The 27,715-nt window shown below is 52.3% G+C and overlaps 1 protein-coding gene across 3 annotated transcripts in view; it reads right to left on the reverse strand.

The window, feature by feature from the left end:
* Nucleotides 1-576: 576 nt before the first annotated feature.
* Nucleotides 577-27,715, reverse strand: part of CAMTA2 (calmodulin binding transcription activator 2) — a 154,790-nt gene continuing 127,651 nt past the window's right edge. For all 3 annotated transcript variants that reach the window (XM_075346737.1, XM_075346736.1, XM_075346735.1), the window contains 2 exons: nucleotides 4,214-4,288; nucleotides 577-4,135 (listed from right to left, as the gene is read on the reverse strand). In XM_075346737.1, the coding sequence (XP_075202852.1) occupies nucleotides 4,072-4,135; nucleotides 4,214-4,288 (139 nt within the window). In that variant the 3' untranslated portion in view covers nucleotides 577-4,071. The remainder of the gene's footprint in view (nucleotides 4,136-4,213; nucleotides 4,289-27,715) is intronic.

The raw sequence follows: 27,715 nt of genomic DNA on the forward strand, positions 1-27,715 counted from the left end.
GAGGCCAAAGACCAGGAGAGATCCAGGAGGCCGGATGCCCAGGAGAGGCAGAAGACCAGGAAAGATACAAAAGGAGGCCAGAAACCCAGGAGAGGCTGGAGACCGGAAAAGATACAGAAGGAGGCCGGATGTCCAGGAGAGGCCAGAATCCGGGAGAGATAGAGAAGGAGACCGGACGCCCAGGAGAGGCCAAAGACCAGGAGAGATCCAGAAGGAGGCCAGACACCCAGAAGAGGGTAGAGACCGGAAGAGATAGAGAAGGCCGTACACCCAGGAGAATTTGGAGACCGTACGCCTAGAAGAGGCTAGAGACTGGGAGAGATACAGGAGGCCGTACACCCAGGAGAGGCTTGAGACCGCGCTCTGTGTGCAGACTCCACCCACTTCAGGAAGGGCAGAGATGATTGGATAATAACCGTGTGACATCATCCACAGGAGACCAGCAGTACTGAGGCAGCCACTCATTTTCTGCTGTAACCCAGTGCATTCTGGGATATTTCCTACATATATACACTCACAATATATATTTTTTAGCGAGACCTTATTAGCGGTGAGTAATAACCACAGACGCCGGCGTTCCGGCCAATTCAGCGTTTTAATGTAAATGGGTACAAAGTCATGCAAAAAAAATTAAATAAAAAAACAATAAAAAATACTCAGAACAAAGCCGGAAACTGGAAACCACCGACCAATCCTTGCATTGTCAAAAGTCTTGCATGTGACGCAGGCGATAAACTGTAGAATATCAGAAAATGTCTTTATTACAGTATGTACACGTCGCTCCCGTGCAGGCCCCTCCCCCGCACCCAAAAATAGATTATTTTTTTATTATTTTTTTTTAAATATACTTTATCCTGTTTATAATCTGTAGTGTTCTATATTATAGCGGGCTCGTCCACTGCTCGGACACTCCCTCCCAAGCACTATACCCAGTGCGATAATGGCAGCTGTACTCACCTCCAGTGCCGGCCAGCAGTGTCTGCACTGCCTCTCCCGGGGATTGCGGGACATTATGTAATGTGATCCCAGTGGCCAATCAGGGGCCGTTTCATGCTCTTTTGCAGCCGCACCCTGGTAGAGTCAGCGTTGACACCGCTGAAACAGCGCCGTCACCGCTGAAACAGCACCGTCACCGCTGGAACAGCACCGTCACCGCTGGAACAGCACCGTCACCGCTGGAACAGCACCGTCACCGCTGAAACAGCACCGTCACCGCTGAAACAGCACCGTCACCGCTGAAACAGCACCGTCACCGCTGAAACAGCACCGTCACCGCTGAAACAGCACCGTCACCGCTGAAACAGCACCGTCACCGCTGGAACAGCACCGTCACCGCTGGAACAGCACCGTCACCGCTGGAACAGCACCGTCACCGCTGAAACAGCACCGTCACCGCTGAAACAGCACCGTCACCGCTGAAACAGCACCGTCACCGCTGAAACAGCACCGTCACCGCTGAAACAGCACCGTCACCGCTGAAACAGCACCGTCACCGCTGAAACAGCACCGTCACCGCTGAAACAGCACCGTCACCGCTGGAACAGCACCGTCACCGCTGAAACAGCACCGTCACCGCTGGAACAGCACCGTCACCGCTGGAACAGCACCGTCACCGCTGGAACAGCACAGTCACCGCTGGAACAGCACCGTCACCGCTGGAACAGCACCGTCACCGCTGGAACAGCACCGTCACCGCTGGAACAGCACAGTCACCGCTGGAACAGCACAGTCACCGCTGGAACAGCACAGTCACCGCTGGAACAGCACTGGAGGAGAGTATAACTGCTATTATTTTACTTGGGGGAATCTAGTGATTGAGAAGGAGTTGTCCGGGTAGGGCACAATCCTTTTAACATTCTTTTCAGTTTCACTTTTTTCTTTTCACCCCTCCGCTGTGGAGGATAAGAGTTACAAGACTGAGATAATTAATATAATGTTGTTCAGCCGCTCTGCGGATGTCACCAAACTATGGGGAAGTGATGGGGTTAATAACAAACACAAAAATGTAAAAAAAAAGAGCCCAACCTCCAGAAGAAGACTCCGCGCACATTTCTTCATAAATTAGCAACTTTTCCATATAACTTTGTATTTAAGACCTTCACATTTCATGTGATCTATGAAGCATCGGGAAGGATTCTCTACGTCACAGCCTCGGTATCTCATGCTTCCCGAGCACGTAGATTTTTGTGCATTCGCGCGGCGCTCCACCGCAGGTGAATAATAACGTCAGAATAGATTTTATTTCAGATTTGTTGACAAATAAAATAAAAAAGGAAAAAATAATATAAAATCTGTAAAATTGGAAAAAAATAAATATTTTTTTACATTTTCCAGCAATTATTTTTTCCCCCACATTTCTCCTTTAGTCATTCTTGGCAAAGTGAAAATAAATTTGTGAAAAATGTAAAAAAAAAAATAAAAATAAAAAAATAAAATTATTGTTTTTGCTGTGGAATAGATTCTGACGGATTAAAAATAGGGGAAAATAAAAATAAAATAAAAAAAAAAAAAAAAAAAAAAATCGATATTTTTTACATGTAAACTAAATTGCGAAAACCCCATAAAAGTGAAACAAACCGAAAAAATTAAACCCGGCGGGCATGATTCCCAAAATTTCTGTGGGGTCTCCTGCGCTCCTCACTGTGGGGGTCTCCTGCGCTCCTCACTGTGGGGGTCTCCTGCGCTCCTCACTGTGGGGGTCTCCAGCGCTCCTCACTGTGGGGGTCTACACGGCTGGAGATCCCTGCACCGCTCACATTCAGCAGAGGCACAATCTTAATATTAGCCCGGACCCCCATAGAGGTCTCATCCCCCCATCTGTACAGCAGTGCGAAACAAATAGTAATAATGTGCTGAATGCCATCTCTGGCAGGCGGCGTCTGTCCGTCCGTCCCGACAGCCGCGGGCGGCGAGAGGACAAATAAAAATAGTGCAATGGACTCTCCGTGACGACAATCTGCCGGTGTCGGCCGGCCAACGTCTGCGGAGACCCCGGATCTGTGCCTCGCCCAACAGAGCGCCTCCCTCCAGAGGACATTGTGCCGCCAAAACCCAAAAATACAAGTACTGAAAAAGCTTTACAAAAAAAACATGAAAAATCATCTGCAATTATTGTAAAAAACAAAAAAAACCATCATATAATATCCGAGTATCAAAGTGCATGAAATGACACGAGTGAAATAAATAGTTCAGCTGCCTGAGTGTGCGGCTCACGTGACCCTGGCCACAAATGTACAGATATATATATGTATATACACACGGCCCTATATATATGTATATATTTATATGCGGATATGTACACACAGCCATGACACCAGCACATACAGCCACATGCAATGGTGAGCGGCCTCCGACCAGTCACATAAATACCTGTATATACACACACGTGTACACACGGCCGGGGGGGGGGGGGAACGTGCAAAAATATACACATCTATGTACAGGCCATTCTATGTACAGGAGCCTGCGCACATGCAGGGGGTCCACAGGGGGGCGCTGCTCCTGGTAGGGATATACAGGGGGCGCTGCTCCTGGTAGGGATATACAGGGGACGCTGCTCCTGGTGGGGTTCCACAGGGGGCGCTGCTCCCGGTGGGAGTACACAGGAGGCGCTGCTCCCGGTGGGAGTACACAGGATGCGCTGCTCCCGGCGGGGATACACTGGGGGCGCTGCTCCCGGCGGGGATACACAGGGGGCGCTGCTCCCGGTGGGAGTACACAGGAGGCGCTGCTCCCGGTGGGAGTACACAGGAGGCGCTGCTCCCGGTGGGAGTACACAGGAGGCGCTGCTCCCGGTGGGAGTACACAGGAGGCGCTGCTCCCGGTGGGAGTACACAGGAGGCGCTGCTCCCGGTGGGAGTACACAGGAGGCGCTGCTCCCGGCGGGGATACACAGGGGGCGCTGCTCCTGGCGGGGATACACAGGGGGCGCTGCTCCCAGCAGCTCAATAAGAGGTATGAGTGATACCACATACACACACACACACACGTAGGCAGCGCACAGTGTGGCACAGGCCCGCCCGCTCCTGCGCTGCTGCCTCCGAGGGTCCTTCTTCCAGCAGGAGCGAGGGGTTAATTGGTCAGCCCCCTCTTCTGGAGACAGTCTATGTCCTGCGTCTGCTTCATCTCCTTCATCCTGAGGAATCAGAAATGTGTGTCAGGGATGAGGTCGCCCCGAGGGTTAGAGCGGGGGAGCCCCGAACCCACTGTGTACCTGTGACGACAGCGACGGAGGAAGCGCATGATCTTGCGGGCGGCCTGGTCCTGCTTCTTGGTGAGAAATGAGCCCCTAGAAAGAAAAGAGAACGGTCAGGACCACCGCGTCACAGAGCCGAGGCCGGCCACCATCACTCATCAGTGAGGTGCGAGGCGCACGGCAGCTCAGGGGTGAAATAAGTAGTGAACACCTCACCAAATCTCTGAGCAAATATTGAGAGAATACAAGTCATTTTGCATTGTATAAACCCATCTTATCTTATAATTGACCCATCTCGTGGGGTTCAGCTTACACTGATGGGTGGGGAAGTCTCACATTTCTATACACCCATGTGGCTCTTATTGGTGCACAGTTCTGACGAGTTATTTCTTTGTTTGGGGTACTATATAAACTGGTCACATGATGTAATAAAGCAGAAACTTTCAGTACACCACAAAGTGTGTGTGCTGCAATGATTTCCCAAGCGCTTGTAAAACAAATGTTACTAATTTGAAGTTCCAGCGGCATAGAAGGATTGGATTTTGCTCACAAATATGGCGTCACGAACAAGGACACAGACAGACATTATGCCGTTCGGATCTCGAGTGAAAATCAATCCTCTGAGGAAACCAATGCCAATAGCTGCAGCATAAGGTAAGAAGCTTATTTCTTACACTTGCCTTACTTTTCGAAGAGTTTGATCTATTTGTCATCTGGGTGAGTTATTTTGTATTAAATAGTCTGGTCCAAGAATTGAGAAAGTTACCTATGCCGATGTGAACTGTGGGATGTGATCAGAGTGTAAGTGTTGATTTAGCATTATACTACACAAGGAGCGTAGCCGGAGCAGAGAGACACAGACATCACTGCCCACACATCTGTAGTGTGGGGGCTGAGCAGTTGCAGAAGGAAAAATAAAAACAAGCTTGAGTTTTTTATGTTGGAAATTATCAAAGTATTTTATGGTGATTTACTTGGAAAATACATTTTTATTTTGTGCCTCTGCTCACAGACTGACAGTATTATTTTTTTTTTTCTTTCACGGATACAGTTTCTTGTCCTATATGTTATTTATTTCCTTCCTCCATGTAAAATACAGATGACCATTAACTATAGTATAGTCAGAGCTGAAGTTATAGAATGATCTAACGCACAGTTTTAGTTTTTTTTTTCATAGATGGAACAAGATGATAAGGTGTTGGTCGATTCTACACTGGATATGCTACGGTTTACACAACATGAGGTACTAAAAAGCCGAACCGCTCCCTCCCCTCCTATTAGTACAGGAGGCAAAGTTGAAGATGTTGTCTGAGACATGTAGAGCGGAAAAGGGAAAGATGGTCAAAAATGTACATAGGTGGTAAATCTTTCCTAATGTCACATGAAAAACCTATAAAAGACCACAGAGTGCATACAAGCCCGGATGACGGCTCTCCTGTTATCAAATGAGCCTGGCATAGTAAAGATAAAGTTCCGACCTGAGCTGACAATGATGGAGCCAGAGGACATACTTGCACAGATGCAGCTGACAAGGAAACAGCAAACAGGCCTGGAGTTGAGAGTCTTTTAACAACACAGACCAGTACCTCAGTGGCATCTGTCATTTCCGTGGCACCTGTCACTCCTAATGTTCTTAAATCCCTACAAGAACAAGCAATTCAACAGGGGAAAAAGTGCGAGATGCACGGAGCCAGCTAACTGAGCATGGTCTGCGGATAAAGGGCGGTAGGCTTTCTCTGCTATGAGTTCTCTTCTAAGAGATGGCCACGGTAACCTATGGACTAACATATCCGTGAAAGACAGTTATCAGTGTGTGCTTTGGTAGGAAAGGTATGGGTGGCACCAGACTCACCCAAGTCTTGTAAGACAAGTGTGTAAAACAAGGTAGGAGAAATTAAAAATTCCGCAGAAACACCCCCCTCATCCGCTCTACCCGTTCCAGAGATTGCGGATTTATTATATGCGAATACCTTGAGTAGGTTTATGCAAGTTTGTGCGTGTTATGTAAATGTCTTGCCAGGCTTGATCTGAGGCATTCCAGTGCAGAAAACGACAGTATTGCTGAAAAGCACATGGAAGTGGTAAAAAGTGCATATTTTATAGGAAGGTGATTAGGGAGATCTTACGGTATCTGGGAAGCAGCACCTCTCCACACTCTTCACCCTCTACAGAACAGTGAGAAGGCGGGAAGGCTGAATGGGACAGTCAAAGTGAAAATACAGAAGTTAAAGTGGAAACCGCCAAGTCGTGAACCCAATGCATGTTTTGTTTCCTTAATAAATAGATCTCTATAAAGATATTGTTTGGCTTAGCTCCTAGAACATGGTTATATTCCGCACAGATACTTCAGCTTCAGCAGGATATAGTGACCAGGGATGTACGAGTTTTAGATGAGTGACTAAATAGTGTGATAAACAGGTGTATTCTCTAATGCCAAAGCCTAAATTAGAGCCAGGAGACTGGGAGATCCTAAAAAAGCATGTGAAAAAGAGCCGTGAGCCAAGACTAGTTGGGCCGATCCATCTTCTCCTAACCACAGTAACTTCCACGGGGCTTTAGGGAACCCCCATCTGGATACACAGCACCGGCAGAATGAGGGTCACAACACACATAGTGCTGGACTATCTCACATAGGACCTTATGAGAAATCTTCAAATTGGGGCTAATGCACGGGAAATAGCCAAAATAAGGGAACAATGGTTACAGAAACACGATGCAAACAAGGACTCATGGTGGGAGAAACATTCTCTGCCCTGAACCAACCAATTAGTTTGAGGGTCGTGGAATATGCGAACGAGACAAGAAGAGATCCATTAGTGTTGTGATACAATTATGAGTATCCAGGTAGGGAACTGAGGTGAAGCAGGTAGGAAAGTCTCGAGGACATGGGTAGCGCGCTGCTATATTCCTCCTGATGTACCCATAATTAGTCACAAAAGGGGATATTGTAAGAGAATACAAGCCATTTTGTCTTATAACTGAATGATGTCATAGGGCTGAGCTAGCACTGATGGGCGGGGAAGGTTCGAATTTCTACACACACCCCTGCAGCTCCTATTGGTGCTTAGTTATTTCTTTGTTTGTGGTACTATATAAGCTGGTCACATGATGTAATAAAGCAGAAACCTTCAGTAAACCACAAAGCGTTTGTGCTGCAATGATTTCCCAAGGGCTTGTAAAACAAATCTGACTAATTTGGAGTTCCAATGGCATAGGAGTGGATTTCCCTCACAATATACTTCTAAAAGGTGCTATTGACATATGTCAGTAACAACCCATCTGTCACAAACCACCGGGGGGGTCACTCAGAAATCCCCCGCGCTGGCTACCAGTACGTCACAATCGGGGGGTAACAAGTGGGGGTCACCCCTCCTTTATACCTCCCGACCGACAGACAGAGCACGGGACGCGCTCTCTAGCGCCCCTCTTATAGTCAGGCCAATTATGGAATTGCCCGACAATAAGCAAGGAGGCCGCTATACTACTTATGCCGATTATTGAAGGGTCCCCGGTGAGAGTAAGGTATATATTCCCCCGACCTCCGCGGGCGGAATATATAAAATCTCCCCGAATCTCACTGGCCTCCCCACAATAATCCTTGGCACAATTCGCTGCCACCAACCGATTTACGGTAACTATTAGCCGAACACACAGACGTGGGATTCAAGATCGAGATAACAGAACAGCCCAAGATTAATTATATAATTTAATCAGCCTAAAGCACACTAGAACTACAATATATACAATAGGGAATCTACAGAATATACATATGTCAGAGTACAGTTACCATCAAAGCATGGGTTACAAACAGGCATACCCAGTTCCAGCAGTTACCTTGTTGCGTCTGGCCACAGGGGGGCGCTGTAGACCAGGTTTCCAGGAACTCCCACAGATGTTTCCTACACGTGACCCCCAGCGAAAGAACGCTGGAAATTGGCCGAAGTAGGGTTATCAACCTGGGCACATCCAGGTCCCCTCCTACCTTCGTGACCTCACAGGGAGCACTGCTCCACCCCTGGCTTGAGTTATGGACAATATCCCAACATGGAATATGGGCCATAACTTTGCCTGGGAGCGTCGTAGGCGGACGCCAATGCTCTCATTGTGACAGTTATGAATTTAGCTACAGAACGAGGGGACTCATGACCTGTCTGCCAGTTCCCCATTGGCTGATATCACGCCTGGGGCATTTCCCAATGTCCTGCTCCCATAAAAAGGGGGTGCCGGCATCGTCCACATGCGGAGACACCATTTTTATGGTTGCCATATTTATCGGAAATATGGCTTGCGAGATATGAACCATTTTTTACTGGAGTCGTTCTGTCTGGCTACTTCCAGAGCCTTGCTAATTAGATAGCAGCTCCTACTACAGGGTGACGGCAGGGAGTCATCCTGTGTCCATTGTTCCCACACCACCTCATCTCCATATCACAGGACATGGCCATGGAGGTGTAAGTGGAACACTGAGAACAAGAAGGGAGGGGGCACTGCCAGGGAGTGATGAGGGATTATGACTGGAGTCATAATTCATCTTCATATCCCGGGATTTGCCTCACACCTCCCCCCTTTTGAGGGCGCTAGGGGGCAGCACACTCCGGTGTTCCCCCGTGCGCCCGTCCGCGACCTCTCCTTGTCGGGACAGCCCGTCTGCGTTACCGTGGTCACGGCCCCTTTTGTGGCGAATGGTGAAGTTGTATTGCTGGAGCGCAAGGCTCCATCGCAACAATCGCCCATTCGTCCCAGAGACGGTGTGCAACCAGCTGAGGGGATTGTGGTCCGTCTCCACGATGAAGTGGCGCCCGTATAGATAGGGTTGCAGACGCTGCAGGGCCCACACTATGGCCAGGCACTCCTTCTCCATCGTGGAATAGGCAACTTCCCTTGGTAACAGCTTCCTGCTCAGGTACAAGACTGGGTGCTCTTGGCTCGCAGAGTCCACCTGGCTGAGCACCGCACCGAGGCCGAAGTCACTGGCGTCGGTCTGTACTACAAACGGCCGCGTGAAGTCGGCTGCCTGTAGCACGGGCGGGCTGGACAGGGCGTCCTTTAGGGCCCGGAAGGCTGTCTCGCAGTCCATTGTCCAATCGACTGCAGAGGGCAGCTTCTTCTTGGTGAGGTCCGTCAAGGGCTTTGCCAGGCTACTATAGCATGGAACAAACCTCCTATAGTACCCAGCGGTCCCCAAGAAGGACATCACCTGCTTCTTGGTCCTGGGGGTGGGCCAGGATGCGATGGCTTCCACTTTCTCAGGCTCGGGCTTCAGTGTTCTCCCACCTACCCGGTGACCGAGGTACTGGACCTCGCTCACGGCCAGCTGACACTTTCCCGGCTTGATGGTCAAACCTGCCCGGTGGATCCGCCTGAGCACCTGTGCTAGATGCTCTAGGTGGTCCTCCCAGGTGGGACTGAAGACGGCAATGTCATCCAGGTACGCGGCCGCGTACCCTTCAAGTCCCTTGAGCAGGGTGTTGACCATCCGCTGGAAAGTGGCAGGGGCATTCCTCATCCCGAATGGCATCACCGTGGACTCGTACAGTCCAAATGGGGTAATAAAGGCAGAGCGTTCCCTAGCCTTGCGAGTCAGGGGGATCTGCCAATATCCCCGGCTCAGATCCATGATGGTCAGGTACTGAGCCCCGGCCAACTGATCGAGCAGGTCATCGATGCGTGGCATTGGGTACGCATCGGCGACCGTGACCGCATTGAGCCCCCTGTAGTCCACGCAGAACCGAGTGGTTCGGTCCTTCTTAGGGACGAGGACTACAGGCGAGGCCCAAGCGCTGTTGGATGCCTGGATCACCCCCAGCTTCAGCATCTCGTCAATCTCCTGGCGCATGTGTTGCTGCACCTCCAGGGAGACCCGATATGCTGAACGCCGGATCGGGGGATGATCCCCAGTGTCCACGTGATGGACAGCCAAGTCAGTCCTTCCGGGCTGGTTGGTAAACAACCCCCGGAAGGGGTGTAGGGTGGCCCACAGCTGGGACCGTTGGTCCTCCAAGAGCTGGTGGCCAACCTCCACATCCTCAATGGATCCGCCTGCCCTAACCTGGGCTAGCATATCCAAGAGGGTTTCCGCTTCTCCCTCCTCGGGCAGGTTGCACACGGGGAGCGCACATGCCTCCCGCTCATGATGTGCCTTCATCATGTTCACATGGAAGGGCTTCCGCCTTCCACGGGCAGGGTCCAGGGTGACCAGGTACGTCACAGGGTTGAGCTGCTGGTACACGAGGTATGGGCCTTCCCAGGCTGCCTGAAGCTTGTCCTGTGGTACGGGGACCAGTACCCACACCTCTTGACCCACTTGGTAGGTCCTCTCACAAGCGTTCTGGTCGTACCAACGCTTCTGATCGGCCTGGGCTTGAGCCATATTGTCGTGTACCAGTTGCGTCAAGGCCTGCATTTTGTCCCGGAAGCGCATGACATACTCGATAACCGACACTCCAGGGGTGGCCAAATCCCCTTCCCAAGCCTCTTTCACCAGAGCCAGGGGGCCCCGCACACGTCGCCCGTACAGGAGCTCAAACGGTGAGAATCCTGTTGAGGCCTGTGGAACCTCCCGGTAAGCAAATAACAGGTGTGGGAGATACCGCTCCCAGTCACGCCCATGGGAGTCGACCAACATCTTAAGCATCTGCTTTAAGGTGCCATTGAACCGCTCGCACAGGCCATTAGTCTGTGGATGGTACGGGCTGGCCACCAGATGTCGCACCTGGACTTGCTTACAGAGGGCCTCCATCAGCTGGGACATGAATTGGGTCCCCCGGTCAGTGAGCATTTCCTGGGGAAAACCCACTCGGGAGAAAATCTCCAGCAATGCGGTGGCCACCTTGTCAGCCCGAATGGACGACAAGGCCACTGCTTCTGGGTACCGGGTGGCATAGTCCACTACCGTCAGTATGAAGCGTTTCCCGGAGCTGCTGGGGATGGCCAGCGGGCCGACCAGATCCACAGCCACCCTCCTGAAAGGCTCATCGATGATTGGCAGAGATACCAGTGGGGCTTTGGGGCGTGGCCCCGCCTTCCCCACTCTCTGACAGGTTTCACACGAACGGCAGTAGGCAGCCACATCGGCCCCCATTTTTGGCCAGTAGAAATGCTGGTTTAACCTGGCCTTGGTCTTAGCGATCCCTAGGTGTCCGGCCATCGGAATCTCATGTGCGATCCGCAACAACTCCGTCCGGAACGGATAGGGTACCACCAACTGTCGGTCCCTGGGCCACGCCTCCGGTGAACCCTGCTGGACCGTGGCCCGGTACAGCCGTCCTTGGTCCCAGACCACTCGCTCCGGGTCCGAGTCCGAGGGAGGCTGTGCCGCCTGCTCCTTAAGAGCTTTCAGGCTGTCGTCAGCTTCTAACGCTGCCTGAAACCCCTGACTAGATGTGGCCAGAATCGACGAGACTGTCACATCTTCAGTCAGTACCCCGGGACCTGTGTCCTGGCCTCCACCTGACTCGGCTGCCACTTGGTCAGAAGGGGAAGAGCTATCGGACCTCCGGGAGGCCCCTTGGCTTCCAGCACTCCCACTGCGGGTGACAGCGGCCACAGCCGCTGCGACCGTGGGTCGTGCCTGCTCCTCCTCCGTTCCTGACCAAGTCGCCGGTTCAGGCAGACCTACCTGGCTTCCTGACACCCCGGTTGTGGGGGAACCATGCACCGAGATCTTACCTGGGAGCACTTCCGCTCCTGGACCGGCCCCAATCTCACCTGCCTGTTCCCCTCCTGCAGCAACAGAACCCCGCTGTGAAATCTCTGGGGACCCCACATTTGCTGTGGTAGCCCCCACCCCACACACTGGTCCTCCCCCTGCAGCACCCTGCTCTCTGCTTATCCCTGCAGAGGGCAACAGATCCCAGCTCACAGGCTGATTACTTGTAGAGGCATTGTCACACCTTTCTCTGACCCCCTCCCCTGTCACAGCTGCAGCTGTGTGTGTGTCTATGGTGTCTATGCAAGCAGAAATATCAGAGTTCACTCCCCCCTCTCTCACATCATTCATAGATAACACATTAACATTGTCAGGAGTCATGTCCGTACTGGCTGAAGGTTCAGCCCTTGGTGGGGGCCCAAACTGGGAGGTTATCTGCCCCAAATCTGTCCCAAGTAGCACGTTTGCGGGGATCCGATCAGTTACCCCCACCTCCCTCACCCCTCGCCCTGCGCCCCAGTCCACATAAATGTCAGCAACAGGCAGCGCCGGGTCAATGCCTCCAATCCCGGAGACAGCGAGGGTTTTTCCAGGGATCAAGTCTTGGGGGGACACCATCTCAGGCCGCACCAGAGTCACCTCCGAGGCGCTGTCTCGCAGTCCTATGGTCACAGACCGGCCGACGGTGACAGGTTGGAAGCTGTCCAGGGACCTACCACCACCCCCACCCACACAATACACCTTGGGCGGCCCTTGGGACGGAGCCGGGGCCTTGGGACGCTGAGGGCACATGGCCTTGAAGTGTCCAGGTAGGTTGCACTGGTGGCACCGTCTTGGCTCTGCCACGGGCCTGGAGAGGGGAGTTGAGGGGGACACCCCCTGCAGTCTAGGGGCAGGTGGGGCAGTCGCAGAGTTCATCTTACCCCCTCTCCAGGTGCTGCTGGTGGCTGCTCTCCTGGCCTCAGGGGCCCGATTGTTGGTGTAGTCATCGGCCAGGGCAGCTGTAGCCGTGGACCCCTTTGGCTTCTGGTCTCGGATGAACTGGCGGAGATCCTCAGGGCAGTTCCACAAGAGTTGCTCCGTGATGAACAAGTCCAGGATCTCCGGTCCGGTGGAAAGCTGCAGGCCTTGGGTCCAGTGGTCGGCAGCTCGGGCAAGTGCCCGCCGGTGGTCAGCCCAGGAGTCCTTTGGTCCCTTCTGTAGGCTCCGGAACTTCTTGCGGTAGGACTCCGGGGTGAGGTTGTACTGTTGGATCAGGGCCCGCTTGATGGTGTCGTAGCCCTGATCTGCCTCAGCAGGCAAGTCCCCAAGGATATCCAGGGCCTTACCCCTTAAACGGGGGGTCAGGTATTTGGCCCACTGGTCCTTGTTCAGATGGTGCTGCAAGCAAGTCCGTTCAAAAGCAGTCAAGAAAGAGTCCAAGTCTCCATCCTTCTCCAGCACTGGGAAGTCCTCAACACGGACCTTTGGAAGTTTGGTGTCTTGAAGGTCACGTGTGGCTGATGAGGGCCGGAGCTGAGCTAGCTGCAGCTGGTAGTCACGCTCTGCCTGGCGCTCTTCACGCGCTGCCTGCCGCTCCGCAGCCTCAGCCTCACGCGCTGCTTGCCGCTCTGCCCTGCGCTCTGCCAGGAGTCCCTTGTAGCCCTCCTGGTCTCCAGCCTGGAGAAGGGCCATAGCCATTTGAAGAAGGCTATCCGAGCCTCCCAGGCTCGGTGGAATGGCACGTGGTGATCTGCGGCCCGCTGCGGAGCCTGGTGATTCACTGTCCCTTGCAGAGCGGAGGGCTGGCATCTGGCTCGTTGAGGACCCTTGGGTGAGCTGCTCCTCATCTTGTCCATAATTGCCAGCTTGTGCGCTGTCCTCTGCAGAACGGTTTTCTGGCGTCGAGCTCCTGGAGGACTCGTGGGCAACCTCCTCATTACTGTCCACAGCACCGTCCTCCCTCTCTTCGGCTCCTGCTTTAGCATTGGCCAGTTGCATAGCTCTGCTCCTGGTGCCATCAGCCATTCTTGCAGACTTTTGGTCACTGACACAGAACTGACACCTGATGCCTCCACACACCTTACAGTATCTGCACTCTGACACTCTAGTGTTGAGCTAGTCTGAAGACCCCAGCAGCCACAGCTGCTGCAGGCAGTCTTTAGTGTCTGGGAGTATGGGTCTCACACTCACACACACTATTATCTCGATCCCACCGCTTGCCACCAATATGTCACAAACCACCGGGGGGGTCACTCAGAAATCCCCCGCGCTGGCTACCAGTACGTCACAATCGGGGGGTAACAAGTGGGGGTCACCCCTCCTTTATACCTCCCGACCGACAGACAGAGCACGGGACGCGCTCTCTAGCGCCCCTCTTATAGTCAGGCCAATTATGGAATTGCCCGACAATAAGCAAGGAGGCCGCTATACTACTTATGCCGATTATTGAAGGGTCCCCGGTGAGAGTAAGGTATATATTCCCCCGACCTCCGCGGGTGGAATATATAAAATCTCCCCGAATCTCACTGGCCTCCCCACAATAATCCTTGGCACAATTCGCTGCCACCAACCGATTTACGGTAACTATTAGCCGAACACACAGACGTGGGATTCAAGATCGAGATAACAGAACAGCCCAAGATTAATTATATAATTTAATCAGCCTAAAGCACACTAGAACTACAATATATACAATAGGGAATCTACAGAATATACATATGTCAGAGTACAGTTACCATCAAAGCATGGGTTACAAACAGGCATACCCAGTTCCAGCAGTTACCTTGTTGCGTCTGGCCACAGGGGGGCGCTGTAGACCAGGTTTCCAGGAACTCCCACAGATGTTTCCTACACGTGACCCCCAGCGAAAGAACGCTGGAAATTGGCCGAAGTAGGGTTATCAACCTGGGCACATCCAGGTCCCCTCCTACCTTCGTGACCTCACAGGGAGCACTGCTCCACCCCTGGCTTGAGTTATGGACAATATCCCAACATGGAATATGGGCCATAACTTTGCCTGGGAGCGTCGTAGGCGGACGCCAATGCTCTCATTGTGACAGTTATGAATTTAGCTACAGAACGAGGGGACTCATGACCTGTCTGCCAGTTCCCCATTGGCTGATATCACGCCTGGGGCATTTCCCAATGTCCTGCTCCCATAAAAAGGGGGTGCCGGCATCGTCCACATGCGGAGACACCATTTTTATGGTTGCCATATTTATCGGAAATATGGCTTGCGAGATATGAACCATTTTTTACTGGAGTCGTTCTGTCTGGCTACTTCCAGAGCCTTGCTAATTAGATAGCAGCTCCTACTACAGGGTGACGGCAGGGAGTCATCCTGTGTCCATTGTTCCCACACCACCTCATCTCCATATCACAGGACATGGCCATGGAGGTGTAAGTGGAACACTGAGAACAAGAAGGGAGGGGGCACTGCCAGGGAGTGATGAGGGATTATGACTGGAGTCATAATTCATCTTCATATCCCGGGATTTGCCTCACACCATCCAATCCACACCGGCAAAAAAATCACGATAGATGTCCAGAAATTATGTGTAATAATGAGAAATTACACAGAGAAAAAGGATTCAACACGTTACTGAAATATATTTAATATTTGGTACATTCACTTTTGTTGGTTGGTGCTGAAGCTTCCAGACGCCTCCAGTATGGAGACACTAGTCGCCTGCATTGCTCAGGTGGATTTTGGCCCATTCTTCCGCACACACTCCTCACATCCTGTATGGAGACACTAGTCGCCTGCATTGCTCAGGTGGATATTGGCCCATTCTTCCGCACACACTCCTCACATCCTGTATGGAGACACTAGTCACCTGCATTGCTCAGGTGGATTTTGACCCATTCTTCCGCACACACACTCCTCACATCCTGTATGGAGACACTAGTCACCTGCATTGCTCAGGTGGATTTTGGGCCATTCTTCAGCACACACTCCTCACATCCTGTATGGAGACACTGGTCACCTGCATTGCTCAGGTGGATTTTGACCCATTCTTCCGCACACACTCCTCACATCCTGTATGGAGACATTAGTCGCCTGCATTGCTCAGGTGGATTTTGGCCCATTCTTCCGCACACACTCCTCACATCCTGTATGGAGACACTAGTCGCCTGCATTGCTCAGGTGGATTTTGGCCCATTCTTCCGCACACACTCCTCATATCCTGTATGGAGACACTAGTCACCTGCATTGCTCAGGTGGATTTTGGGCCATTCTTCAGCACACACTCCTCACATCCTGTATGGAGACACTAGTCGCCTGCATTGCTCATGTGGATTTTGGCCCATTCTTCAGCACACACTGATCACATCCTGTATGGAGACACTAGTGGCCTGCATTGCTCAGGTGGATTTGGTCCATTCTTCCACACACACTCCTCACATCCTGTATGGAGACACTAGTTGCCTGCATTGCTCAGGTGGATTTTGACCCATTCTTCCGCACACACTCCTCACATCCTGTATGGAGACACTAGTCGCCTGCATTGCTCAGGTGGATTTTGGGCCATTCGTCGTCCTCACACACTCCTCACATCCTGTATGGAGACACTAATCGCCTGCATTGCTCAGGTGGATTTTGGCCCATTCTTCCGCACACACTCCTCACATCCTGTATGGAGACACTAGTCGCCTGCATTGCTCAGGTGGATTTTGGACCATTCTTCCGCACACACTCCTCACATCCTGTATGGAGACACTAGTCACCTGCATTGCTCAGGTGGATTTTGGACCATTCTTCCGCACACACTCCTCACATCCTGTATGGAGACACTAGTCGCCTGCATTGCTCAGGTGGATTTTGGCCCATTCTTCCGCACACACTCCTCACATCCTATATGGAGACACTAATCGCCTGCATTGCTCAGGTGGATTTTGGCCCATTCTTCCGCACACACTCCTCACATCCTGTATGGAGACACTAGTCGCCTGCATTGCTCAGGTGGATTTTGGACCATTCTTCCGCACACACTCCTCACATCCTGTATGGAGACACTAGTCACCTGCATTGCTCAGGTGGATATTGGCCCATTCTTCCGCACACACTCCTCACATCCTGTATGTAGACACTAGTCGCCTGCATTGCTCAGGTGGATTTTGGCCCATTCTTCCGCACACTCCTCACATCCTGTATGGAGACACTAGTCACCTGCATTGCTCAGGTGGATTTGGTCCATTCTTCTGCACACACTCCTCACATCCTGTATGGAGACACTAGTCGCCTGCATTGCTCAGGTGGATTTGGTCCATTCTTCTGCACACACTCCTCACACCCTGTATGGAGACACTAGTCGCCTGCATTGCTCCGGTGGATTTTGGTCCATTCTTCCGCACACACTCCTCACATCCTGTATGGAGACACTAGTCACCTGCATTGCTCAGGTGGATTTTGGTCCATTCTTCCGCACACACTCCTCACATCCTGTATGGAGACACTAGTCGCCTGCATTGCTCAGGTGGATTTTGGACCATTCTTCCGCACACACTCCTCACATCCTGTATGGAGACACTAGTCACCTGCATTGCTCAGGTGGATATTGGCCCATTCTTCCGCACACACTCCTCACATCCTGTATGGAGACACTAGTCACCTGCATTGCTCAGGTGGATTTTGGCCTATTCTTCCGCACACACTCCTCACATCCTGTATGGAGACACTAGTCGCCTGCATTGCTCAGGTGGATTTTGGCCCATTCTTCTGCACACACACTCCTCACATCCTGTATGGAGACACTAGTCACCTGCATTGCTCAGGTGGATTTTGGCCTATTCTTCTGCACACACTCCTCACATCCTGTATGGAGACACTAGTCGCCTGCATTGCTCAGCTGGATTTTGGTCCATTCTTCCGCACACACTCCTCACATCCTGTATGGAGACACTAGTCACCTGCATTGCTCAGGTGGATTTTGGGCCATTCTTCCGCACACACTCCTCACATCCTGTATGGAGACACTAGTCGTCTGCATTGCTCAGGTGGAGTTTGGTCCATTCTTCCGCACACACTCCTCACATCCTGTATGGAGACACTAGTCGCCTGCATTGCTCAGGTGGAGTTTGGTCCATTCTTCCACACACTATTCACCTCCTGTATGGAGACACTAGTCGTCTGCATTGCTCAGGTGGGATTTTGGCCCATTCTTCCGCACACTCCTCACATCCTGTATGGAGTCACTAGTCACCTGCATTGCTCAGGTGGGATTTTGGCCCATTCTTCCGCACACACTCCTCACATCCTGTATGGAGTCACTAGTCACCTGCATTGCTCAGGTGGGATTTTGGCCCATTCTTCCGCACACAATCCTCACATCCTGTATGGAGACACTAGTCACCTGCATTGCTCAGGTGGGATTTTGGCCCATTCTTCCGCACACACTCCTCACATCCTGTATGGAGACACTAGTCGCCTGCATTGCTCAGGGGGATTTTGGTCCATTCTTCCGCACACACTCCTCACATCCTGTATGGAGACACTAGTCACCTGCATTGCTCAGGTGGGATTTTGGTCCATTCTTCCGCACACACTCCTCACATCCTGTATGGAGACACTAGTCACCTGCATTGCTCAGGTGGATTTTGGCCCATTCTTCTGCACACACTCCTCACATCCTGTATGGAGACACTAGTCACCTGCATTGCTCAGGTGGATTTTGGTCCATTCTTCTGCACACACACTCCTCACATCCTGTATGGAGACACTAGTCGCCTGCATTGCTCAGGTGGATTTTGGCCTATTCTTCCTGTGAGGTAAATCCGGAGATATGACGATAAATCATGATATTCAAGTATGTCAGGAAGCCCTCTCCTGGTGTCACCCCCCCTTTCCTTCTGTCACAACTGGTTTAGCAACAAATCCCATGGCCATGTCCTGTGATATGGAAATTAGGTGGCTTTAGGACAATGGACACAGGATGACTCCCTGCCGTCACCCTGTAGTAGGAGCTGCTAGCTAGTTAGCAAGGCTATGGAAATAGCCAGACAGAACGACTCCAGTAAAGAAGGGAATTTTGTACTTACCGTAAATTCCTTTTCTTCTAGCTCTTATTGGGAGACCCAGACAATTGGGGTGTATAGCTACTGCCTCCGGAGGTCACACAAAGTATTACACTAAAAAGTGTAAGGCCCCTCCCCTTCTGGCTATACACCCCCCGTGGGATCACGGGCTTACTCAGTTTTAGTGCCAAAGCAAGAAGGAGGAAAGCCAATAACTGGTTTAAACAAATTCACTCCGAATAACATCGGAGAACTGCAAACCGTTCAACATGAATAACATGTGTACCCGCAACAAACCAAGAATCCCGAAGGACAACAGGGCGGGTGCTGGGTCTCCCAATAAGAGCTAGAAGAAAAGGAATTTACGGTAAGTACAAAATTCCCTTCTTCTTCAGCGCTCTATTGGGAGACCCAGACAATTGGGACGTTCAAAAGCTGTCCCTGGGTGGGTAAATAAATACCTCTTGATAGGGCTGCAAGACAGCGCTCCCCTACGGGGAGGCCACTGCCGCCTGCAGTACTCTTCTACCTAGGCCGGCATCCGCCGAAGCATAGGTATGCACCTGATAATGTTTGGTGAAAATGTGCAGACTCGACCAGGTAGCTGCCTGGCACACCTGTTGAGCCGTAGCCTGGTGGCGTAATGCCCAGGACACACCCACGGCTCTGGTTGAATGGGCCTTCAGCCCTGATGGAACCGGAAGCTCAGCAGAACGGTAGGCTTCAAGAATTGGTTCTTTGAGCCATCGAGCCATGTTGGCTTTAGAAGCCTGCAATCCCTTGCGCGTACCAGCGACAAGGACAAACAGTGCATCAGATCGGCGCATAGGCGCCGTGCGGGAAAAGTAGATTCTGAGTCCTCTGACCAGATCTAACAAATGTAAACCCGTTTCAAACCGGTGAGTCGGATGAGGACAAAATGAAGGTAATGATATATCCTGATTAAGCTGAAACGCGGATACTACCTTAGGGAGAAACTCCTGAATGGAGCGCAACACTACCTAGTCCTGGTGAAACACCAGGAAGGGAGCCTGATATGACAGAGCTGCCAGCTCATACACTCGCCGAAGAAACGTGATCGCCCTAGAAAAGCCACTTTCTGTGACAGGCGAGAAAGGGGAAACTCCCATCAGAGGCTCGAAAGGCGGCTCCTGGAGAGCAACGAGTACCTCGTTCAGATCCCATGGATCTAACGGCCGCTCGTACGGGGGCACAATATGACACTCCCTGTAGCAACGTGCGCACCTTAGGAAGACGTGCTAGACGCTTCTGAAACAACACGGATAGTGCCGAGACTTGCCCTTAAAGGGAGCCGAGCGACCAACCGTTTTCCCGACCAGAGTGCAGGAGGGCAGGCAAAGTAGGCAAAGCCGATGGCCAGGGATACACTCCCTGAGCAAAACACCAAGATAAGAATATCTTCCACGAGTTGTGGAATATCTTGGCAAACCGCGGCTGGCGAGCCCGTCTCATTGTGACCCTGACGTAATGCTCACAGTCGACTGACGGTGAGATGCCACAGATCTCGGTACCACAACCTCCTCGGCCAGTCTGGGACGACGAGAATAGTGCGGCAGCAATCGGAAGCTGGAACTGCGACCAATCTTGAGCCAAGGCGCCTGTCGCCAGAGCTCCCGCCATGAAAATCGAGACCTTGTAGTTGCCGATACGCCATGATGTCGACGTCCGTCCTCATCCCGCGGCTACCGATTTCTTGAAGCCAACCGGGAGCAGGTCCCATTCCCCTGCGTCCACGTCCTCGCGACTGAGGAAGACTTGCTTCCTAGTGTTGTACGTCCGGAATGTGTACGCCACCGCTGTGGATAGTCCGACTGAATTCGGTTCTGATTGCATTCCAGCCACTGCAGGAAAGCTTGCAGTGCAAGATACACTGCCCAGAGCTCTAGACCACTGAGTTGAAGAGTGGACTCCTCTGAAGACGGTCTTTGACCGTCTGTGAAAGGGGGACGTTACTGTGTAGGAACATCGACTTCCTTCCCCTTAGCGAAGAATCTTCTAATGATGCGGACGCAGATGAAACTGCGTGAAAAGGCTCGCCTCTGGATGAGGCGCCTCCTTGAAGGAGAGACTGCACCCTCGTCTGTAGTGAACGCTGTTTGTCCAGCGGAATTCACTATCACTGAGAGAGTGTGAAAACTCTATGCCAAGATATGCCAGCGATTGGGTTCAACTTAGAAGAAGTCAAAGACCTCCCCGAAACTCTGGGAAGGGTCCAGCGCCATGTTCAGGTTGTGTTGGCATGCTTCTAAAAGAGAGTGCCTTGACAAGTAGATTGTCCAAGAAAGGGATCACAGAGTGACCGTAAGAGCGCGGGACTGCTCCCACTGCTGCCATGAACTTGGTGAAAAACCCGTGGGGCTGTCGCCAGCCGAAGGGTAGGGCTACAAAACGAAATATGCCCGTAGCCAACGCCGGTGCCTTGGAGCAATCGGCACGTGGAGATAAGCATCCTAATGTCTATGGATGTTAGGAAAAACTCTTTGAGACAGTGAGGCAATGACGGAGCGGAGTGATTCCCTCCGGAACCGCCTGGTTGTCACGTGCTTGTTAAGCAGTTTAAATTCCAGAACGGGACGGAAGGAGCCGTCCTATCTTGGCACCACGACCAGGTCGAAGCAAAAGGCGTAACTGGTTCCTGAAGAGGAACGGGGATTACCACTCGTCCTGCCTGCAGAAGAGCCTCGTCTCGGTCGGAGAGGTAGTTTGAGACAAACTGACTCTCTCTCACCGGCCTTTGACCTGTGGTAGGTAAATGTCGCTAAAGCGGGGGAGTCTGCTCCCCGCGGTTGCGGAGTGAGAAGGCTGAAAATTATGAGAAAAAAACGCTTTGGTAGCGATTCCTCCGGCTGCCTTCCCCGGGCGTACTTGAGCCTGCTAGGAATCTATGCCCTTCTGGGCCTTTTGAGTCGTTTTGGACAGTTGAATGAATTCATTCAACCCTTACCAACAGACTATCACTAGATAAAGGCAACCTGGTTAAGCACTTTGTTGGAAGAAGCATCTGATCCAATCTGTTAACCACTAGGCTCTGCGTAAAAAATACGGAGATGGCCGATGCCACCGCCGTCCGGCTCGTAGAGTCTCGGACAGCCTTAACAGCATGGTTCGCCATGCGGCGATTGCGAGATTACAGACGCTGCTGAGACCGAGATGTACCGGTGACAGCGTCCCTCTGCGCAACACTATCTGAAATAGCTTGGAGTGCCTTCACGGCTGCGACTGCCGGAGCAACCGACCTGCCGATAGCTTCATAGACAGATTGCGGCCAGAACCTATCTATCTGTCAATGGCATTTTGACGTGAAGCCCCATCCACCACTACAACTATAGATCCAGCTGCAAGCCTGGAGATCGGGAGATCCACATTTGGACCTGGGCTAGCGCTTGTCCAATCAGGGAGGAGAGTGTCTCATTAATACGGTCGGAGAACGCTTATCGTGAAAAGCGTTGCGTTTCTGGACTGCATCTCTAGGATCAGAGGGCCAGACGAGTACGCAATTGCTTGCGATATTAGAAAAGAGATCTCCCCTGCTGTGAAGCTGACTCTTTCACTGATGGAGTCGAGGACTATTCCCAGCGAGCCTGCTTAGGCCCTCTTGAACTGACGTCCGTGTCGGAGCCTGCCCCCTGGGACGCGTGAAAACCACCCTGGAGCCTTGAGCTGCTCCTCAAATCATGGTGGCCAGGGGCATTGCAACTATATTGCCCAAGGTCTGCGTGGGCTGCCAGACTGTAAGATGTCAGCCATAGTCACAGCCAATATAACAGCGGAAAGAAACTGCAATTTCGTCCCTGTCTCTGGACAGGAAGCACAGGTGGTTCTTTTAACCACATATAGCCGAAAACCCCGGTCAAGCAATTGCCCGCACTGGGGTCCTAGACTCGTATTACATGCAGTACAAGCAACATATAAAGTCCTCATTGGCCTTTTCTTTTTCTGCTGTTGTTGTCTAGCTATTTAAGTGCATAGCCTAGGATAGCGACCGTACAGTAAATAATCATACAAGCATGAAGTACAAATAAACACTTCAGCTCATGTAGTACACGCAGCATTGAAAACTTGTGGCTTGGCACATTAGCTCTTCTGCTGCTGTTGTCTATTTATCCAGGAGCTTGAGACAAGGATAGCGACATACAGTGAATGTATAGCATTCAAGCACGAAGTACAAGTAAACACTTCAGCACCTGTAGTACCCGCAGCATTGAAAACTTGTGGCTTGGCACATTAGCTCTTCTGCTGCTATTGTCTATATATCTATAGCATACAAGCCTGAAGTACAAGTAAACACTTCAGCACATGTAGTACACGCAGCATTGAAACTTGTGGCTTAGCACATTAGGTCTTCTGCTGCTATTGTCTATATATCTAGGAGTATGAGACAAGGATAGCGACATACAGTGAATGTATCGCATACAAACATGACAGTAAACACTGCCAGCACATGCAAATGCAGCAGCCTTGCAAGCTGGTGCCTTGGCACCACTGCTCTACTGCTGCTGTTGTCTAGTTAACTAGGAGCATGAGGCAAGGATAGCGACATACAGGAAATGTATAGCAGACAAGCATGACAGAAAAACACTGCAGTACAAGCAAATCAAGCAGCATTGAGAGCCCGTGCCTTGGCAGCCTTGCCTTACTGCTGCTATTGTCTGTTTAACTAGGTGCATTAGCCAAGAAAAACGACATATAGTGCATGTATAGCATGACAATAAACCCAATTGCAGCACCTGCAAACGAAGCGGCAATGAAAGCTTGTGCCTTGGCACTTTGCTGTTGCCAAATCTGCCAACAAACACTGCAGACTAATCATTGAACACTTGTCTAGCCATCTAGGAGAGTATGCCCAGAATAGCGACAGTACAGTGCTGCATCGCATATCCGCACACAGTTCAAAAGCCCACTTCAGTATTAGTGGGACCAGTACTGCCTATCGCCCGCCCAGCGCGAGTATGAGGTCGCTCAAAAACCTGTGCCTGGTTCCGTTCTCCCAGAGTGGAAACCATAATGGCTGCCGGCTTCTCTTCCACGTCCTGTGCAGAGGGGCGGGCCGTGGGCGAGCCCCAGCCAAGAGCGGGAACCCGGCATCTCACTGTGTTCAGTGAGAGGGGGCTGGAGAATGCAAAGCAGACTCCAGCTCCCTGCGCTGAGATCTGTACAGCGTCCCGCCCCTCCTCTGACTGGCAGGGCTGGGGGCGGGAACGAAGCGGTGCCAGGCCTCAGAAGCCGGGGACTAAAGTTACAGGCGCCCCCGCCGTAAAAGCGCGGTCGGCGCCAAGTCCCCGGCGCACTACAAGTCACATCAGCGCCGCCGCCGTATGAGCGGTCGGCGCAAGTTCCTAAACATGACCCGTCGCTCAGCCATGGCTGCAGCAACATAAGCCCATCACTAATGTCCCCGGCGCACTATAACGCCCAGCAAGCCCGGAGCGTGCTGTGCTTGCCAGAGACACCGAGTACCTGACCGATGCAGGGCCTTGTCCCTGATAGTACTCGTGCTCCACATCCATCAGGTTCTTCTGGGTCTGTGGATGGAGCCCGGCCTCAGGGCTTGGAGGCCGACAGATCCCACTTCCACAGGGCCCTCCAAGGGGATGTGGAAGGAAAACAGCATGTGGGGCTCCGGCCTCTGTACCAGCAATAGGTACCTCAACCTTGCAACACCATCTGGTGAGAAGGGAGCATGCTGGGGACACTATATGTGTCCTCTTTTCTTCCATCCGAGATAGTCAGCAGCTACTGCTGACTATACAATGTGGAGCTATGCGTGGATGTATGACCTCCTTCGCACACAAAGCTAAAACTGAGTAAGCCCGTGATCCCACGGGGGGTGTATAGCCAGAAGGGGAGGGGCCTTACACTTTTTAGTGTAATACTTTGTGTGACCTCCGGAGGCAGTAGCTATACACCCCAATTGTCTGGGTCTCCCAATAGAGCGCTGAAGAAAAATGGTTCATATCTCGCAAGCCATATTTCCGATAAATATGGCAACCATAAAAATGGTGTCTCCGCATGTGGACGATGCCGGCACCCCCTTTTTATGGGAGCAGGACATTGGGAAATGCCCCAGGCGTGATATCAGCCAATGGGGAACTGGCAGACAGGTCATGAGTCCCCTCGTTCTGTAGCTAAATTCATAACTGTCACAATGAGAGCATTGGCGTCTGCCTACGACGCTCCCAGGCAAAGTTATGGCCAATATCCCCTTTGCTGGATAATTCTGATCCATGCAGGGGGAGTGGCAGTGCTTCCCTGTGAGGTCACTAAGGTAGGAGGGGACCTGGATTGCCCAGGTTGATAACCCTACTTCGGCCATTTTCCAGTGTTCTTCTGCTCGGGGGCCTGGTTGGGAAAGACCTGTGAGGGAGTTCCTGGAAACCTGGTCTACAGCGCCCCCCTGTGGCCAGACGCAACAAGGTAACTGCTGGAACTGTGTATGCCTGTTTGTAACCCATGCTTTGATTGTAACTGTACTCTGACATATGTATATTCTGTAGATTCCCTATTGTATATATTGTAGTTTCTAGTGTGCTTTAGGCTGATTAAATTATATAATTAATCTTGGGCTGTTCTGTTATCTCGATCTTGAATCCCACGTCTGTGTGTTCGGCTAATAGTTACCGTGAAGCGGTTGGTGGCAGCGAGTTTGTGCCAAGGATTATTGTGGGGAGGCCAGTGAGATTCGGGGAGATTTTATATATTCCGCCCGCGGAGGTCGGGGGAATATATACCCTACTCTCACCGGGGACCCTTCAATAATCGGCATAAGTAGTATAGCGGCCTCCTTGCTTATTGTCGGGCAATTCCATAATTGGCCTGACTATAAGAGGGGCGCTAGAGAGCGCGTCACGTGCTCTGTCTGTCGGTCGGGAGGTATAAAGGAGGGGTGACCCCCACTTGTTACCCCCCGATTGTGACGTACTGGTAGCCAGCGCGGGGGATTTCTGAGTGACCCCCCCGGTGGTTTGTGACATATTGGTGGCATAGCGGTGGGATCGAGATAATAGTGTGTGTGAGTGTGAGACCCATACTCCCAGACACTAAAGACTGCCTGCAGCAGCTGTGGCTGCTGGGGTCTTCAGACTAGCTCAACACTAGAGTGTCAGAGTGCAGATACTGTAAGGTGTGTGGAGGCATCAGGTGTCAGTTCTGTGTCAGTGACCAAAAGTCTGCAAGAATGGCTGATGGCACCAGGAGCAGAGCTATGCAACTGGCCAATGCTAAGGCAGGAGCCGAAGAGAGGGAGGACGGTGCTGTGGACAGCAATGAGGAGGTTGCCCACGAGTCCTCCAGGAGCTCGACGCCAGAAAACCGTTCTGCCGAGGACATTGCGCAAGCTGGCAATTATGGACAAGATGAGGAGCAGCTCACCCAAGGGTCCTCAACGAGCCAGATGCCAGCCCTCCGCTCTGCAAGGGACAGTGAATCACCAGGCTCCGCAGCGGGCCGCAGATCACCACGTGCCATTCCACCGAGCCTGGGAGGCTCGGATAGCCTTCTTCAAATGGCTATGGCCCTTCTCCAGGCTGGAGACCAGGAGGGCTACAAGGGACTCCTGGCAGAGCGCAGGGCAGAGCGGCAAGCAGCGCGTGAGGCTGAGGCTGCGGAGCGGCAGGCAGCGCGTGAAGAGCGCCAGGCAGAGCGTGACTACCAGCTGCAGCTAGCTCAGCTCCGGCCCTCATCAGCCACACGTGACCTTCAAGACACCAAACTTCCAAAGGTCCGTGTTGAGGACTTCCCAGTGCTGGAGAAGGATGGAGACTTGGACTCTTTCTTGACTGCTTTTGAACGGACTTGCTTGCAGCACCATCTGGACAAGGACCAGTGGGCCAAATACCTGACCCCCCGTTTAAGGGGTAAGGCCCTGGATATCCTTGGGGACTTGCCTGCTGAGGCAGATCAGGGCTACGACACCATCAAGCGGGCCCTGATCCAACAGTACAACCTCACTCCAGAGTCCTACCGCAAGAAGTTCCGGAGCCTACAGAAGGGACCAAAGGACTCCTGGGCTGACCACCGGCGGGCACTTGCCCGAGCTGCCGACCACTGGACCCAAGGCCTGCAGCTTTCCACCGGACCGGAGATCCTGGACTTGTTCATCACGGAGCAACTCTTGTGGAACTGCCCTGAGGATCTCCGCCAGTTCATCCGAGACCAGAAGCCAAAGGGGTCCACGGCTACAGCTGCCCTTGCCGATGACTACACCAACAACCGGGCCCCTGAGGCCAGGAGAGCGGCCACCAGCAGCACCTGGAGAGGGGGTAAGATGAATTCGGCGACTGCCCCACCTGCCCCTAGACTGCAGGGGGTGTCCCCCTCAACTCCCCTCTCCAGGCCCGTGGCAGAACCAAGACGGTGCCACCAGTGCAACCTACCTGGACACTTCAAGGCCATGTGCCCTCAGCGTCCCAAGGCCCCGGCTCCGTCCCCGTCCCAAGGGCCGCCCAAGGTGTATTGTGTGGGTGGGGGTGGTGGTAGGTCCCTGGACAGCTTCCAACCTGTCACCGTCGGCCGGTCTGTGACCATAGGACTGCGAGACAGCGCCTCGGAGGTGACTCTGGTGCGGCCTGAGATGGTGTCCCCCCCAAGACTTGATCCCTGGAAAAACCCTCGCTGTCTCCGGGATTGGAGGCACTGACCCGGCGCTGCCTGTTGCTGACATTTATGTGGACTGGGGCGCAGGGCGGGGGGTGAGGGAGGTGGGGGTAACTGATCGGATCCCTGCAAACGTGCTACTTGGGACAGATTTGGGGCAGATAACCTCCCAGTTTGGGCCCCCCCCAAGGGCTGAACCTTCAGCCAGTACTGACATGACTCCTGACAATGTTAATGTGTTATCTATGAATGATGTAAGGGAG

This window comes from Anomaloglossus baeobatrachus, chromosome 4 (genome assembly GCF_048569485.1).
Source record: "Anomaloglossus baeobatrachus isolate aAnoBae1 chromosome 4, aAnoBae1.hap1, whole genome shotgun sequence".
Classification (NCBI taxonomy): Eukaryota; Metazoa; Chordata; class Amphibia; order Anura; family Aromobatidae; genus Anomaloglossus; species Anomaloglossus baeobatrachus.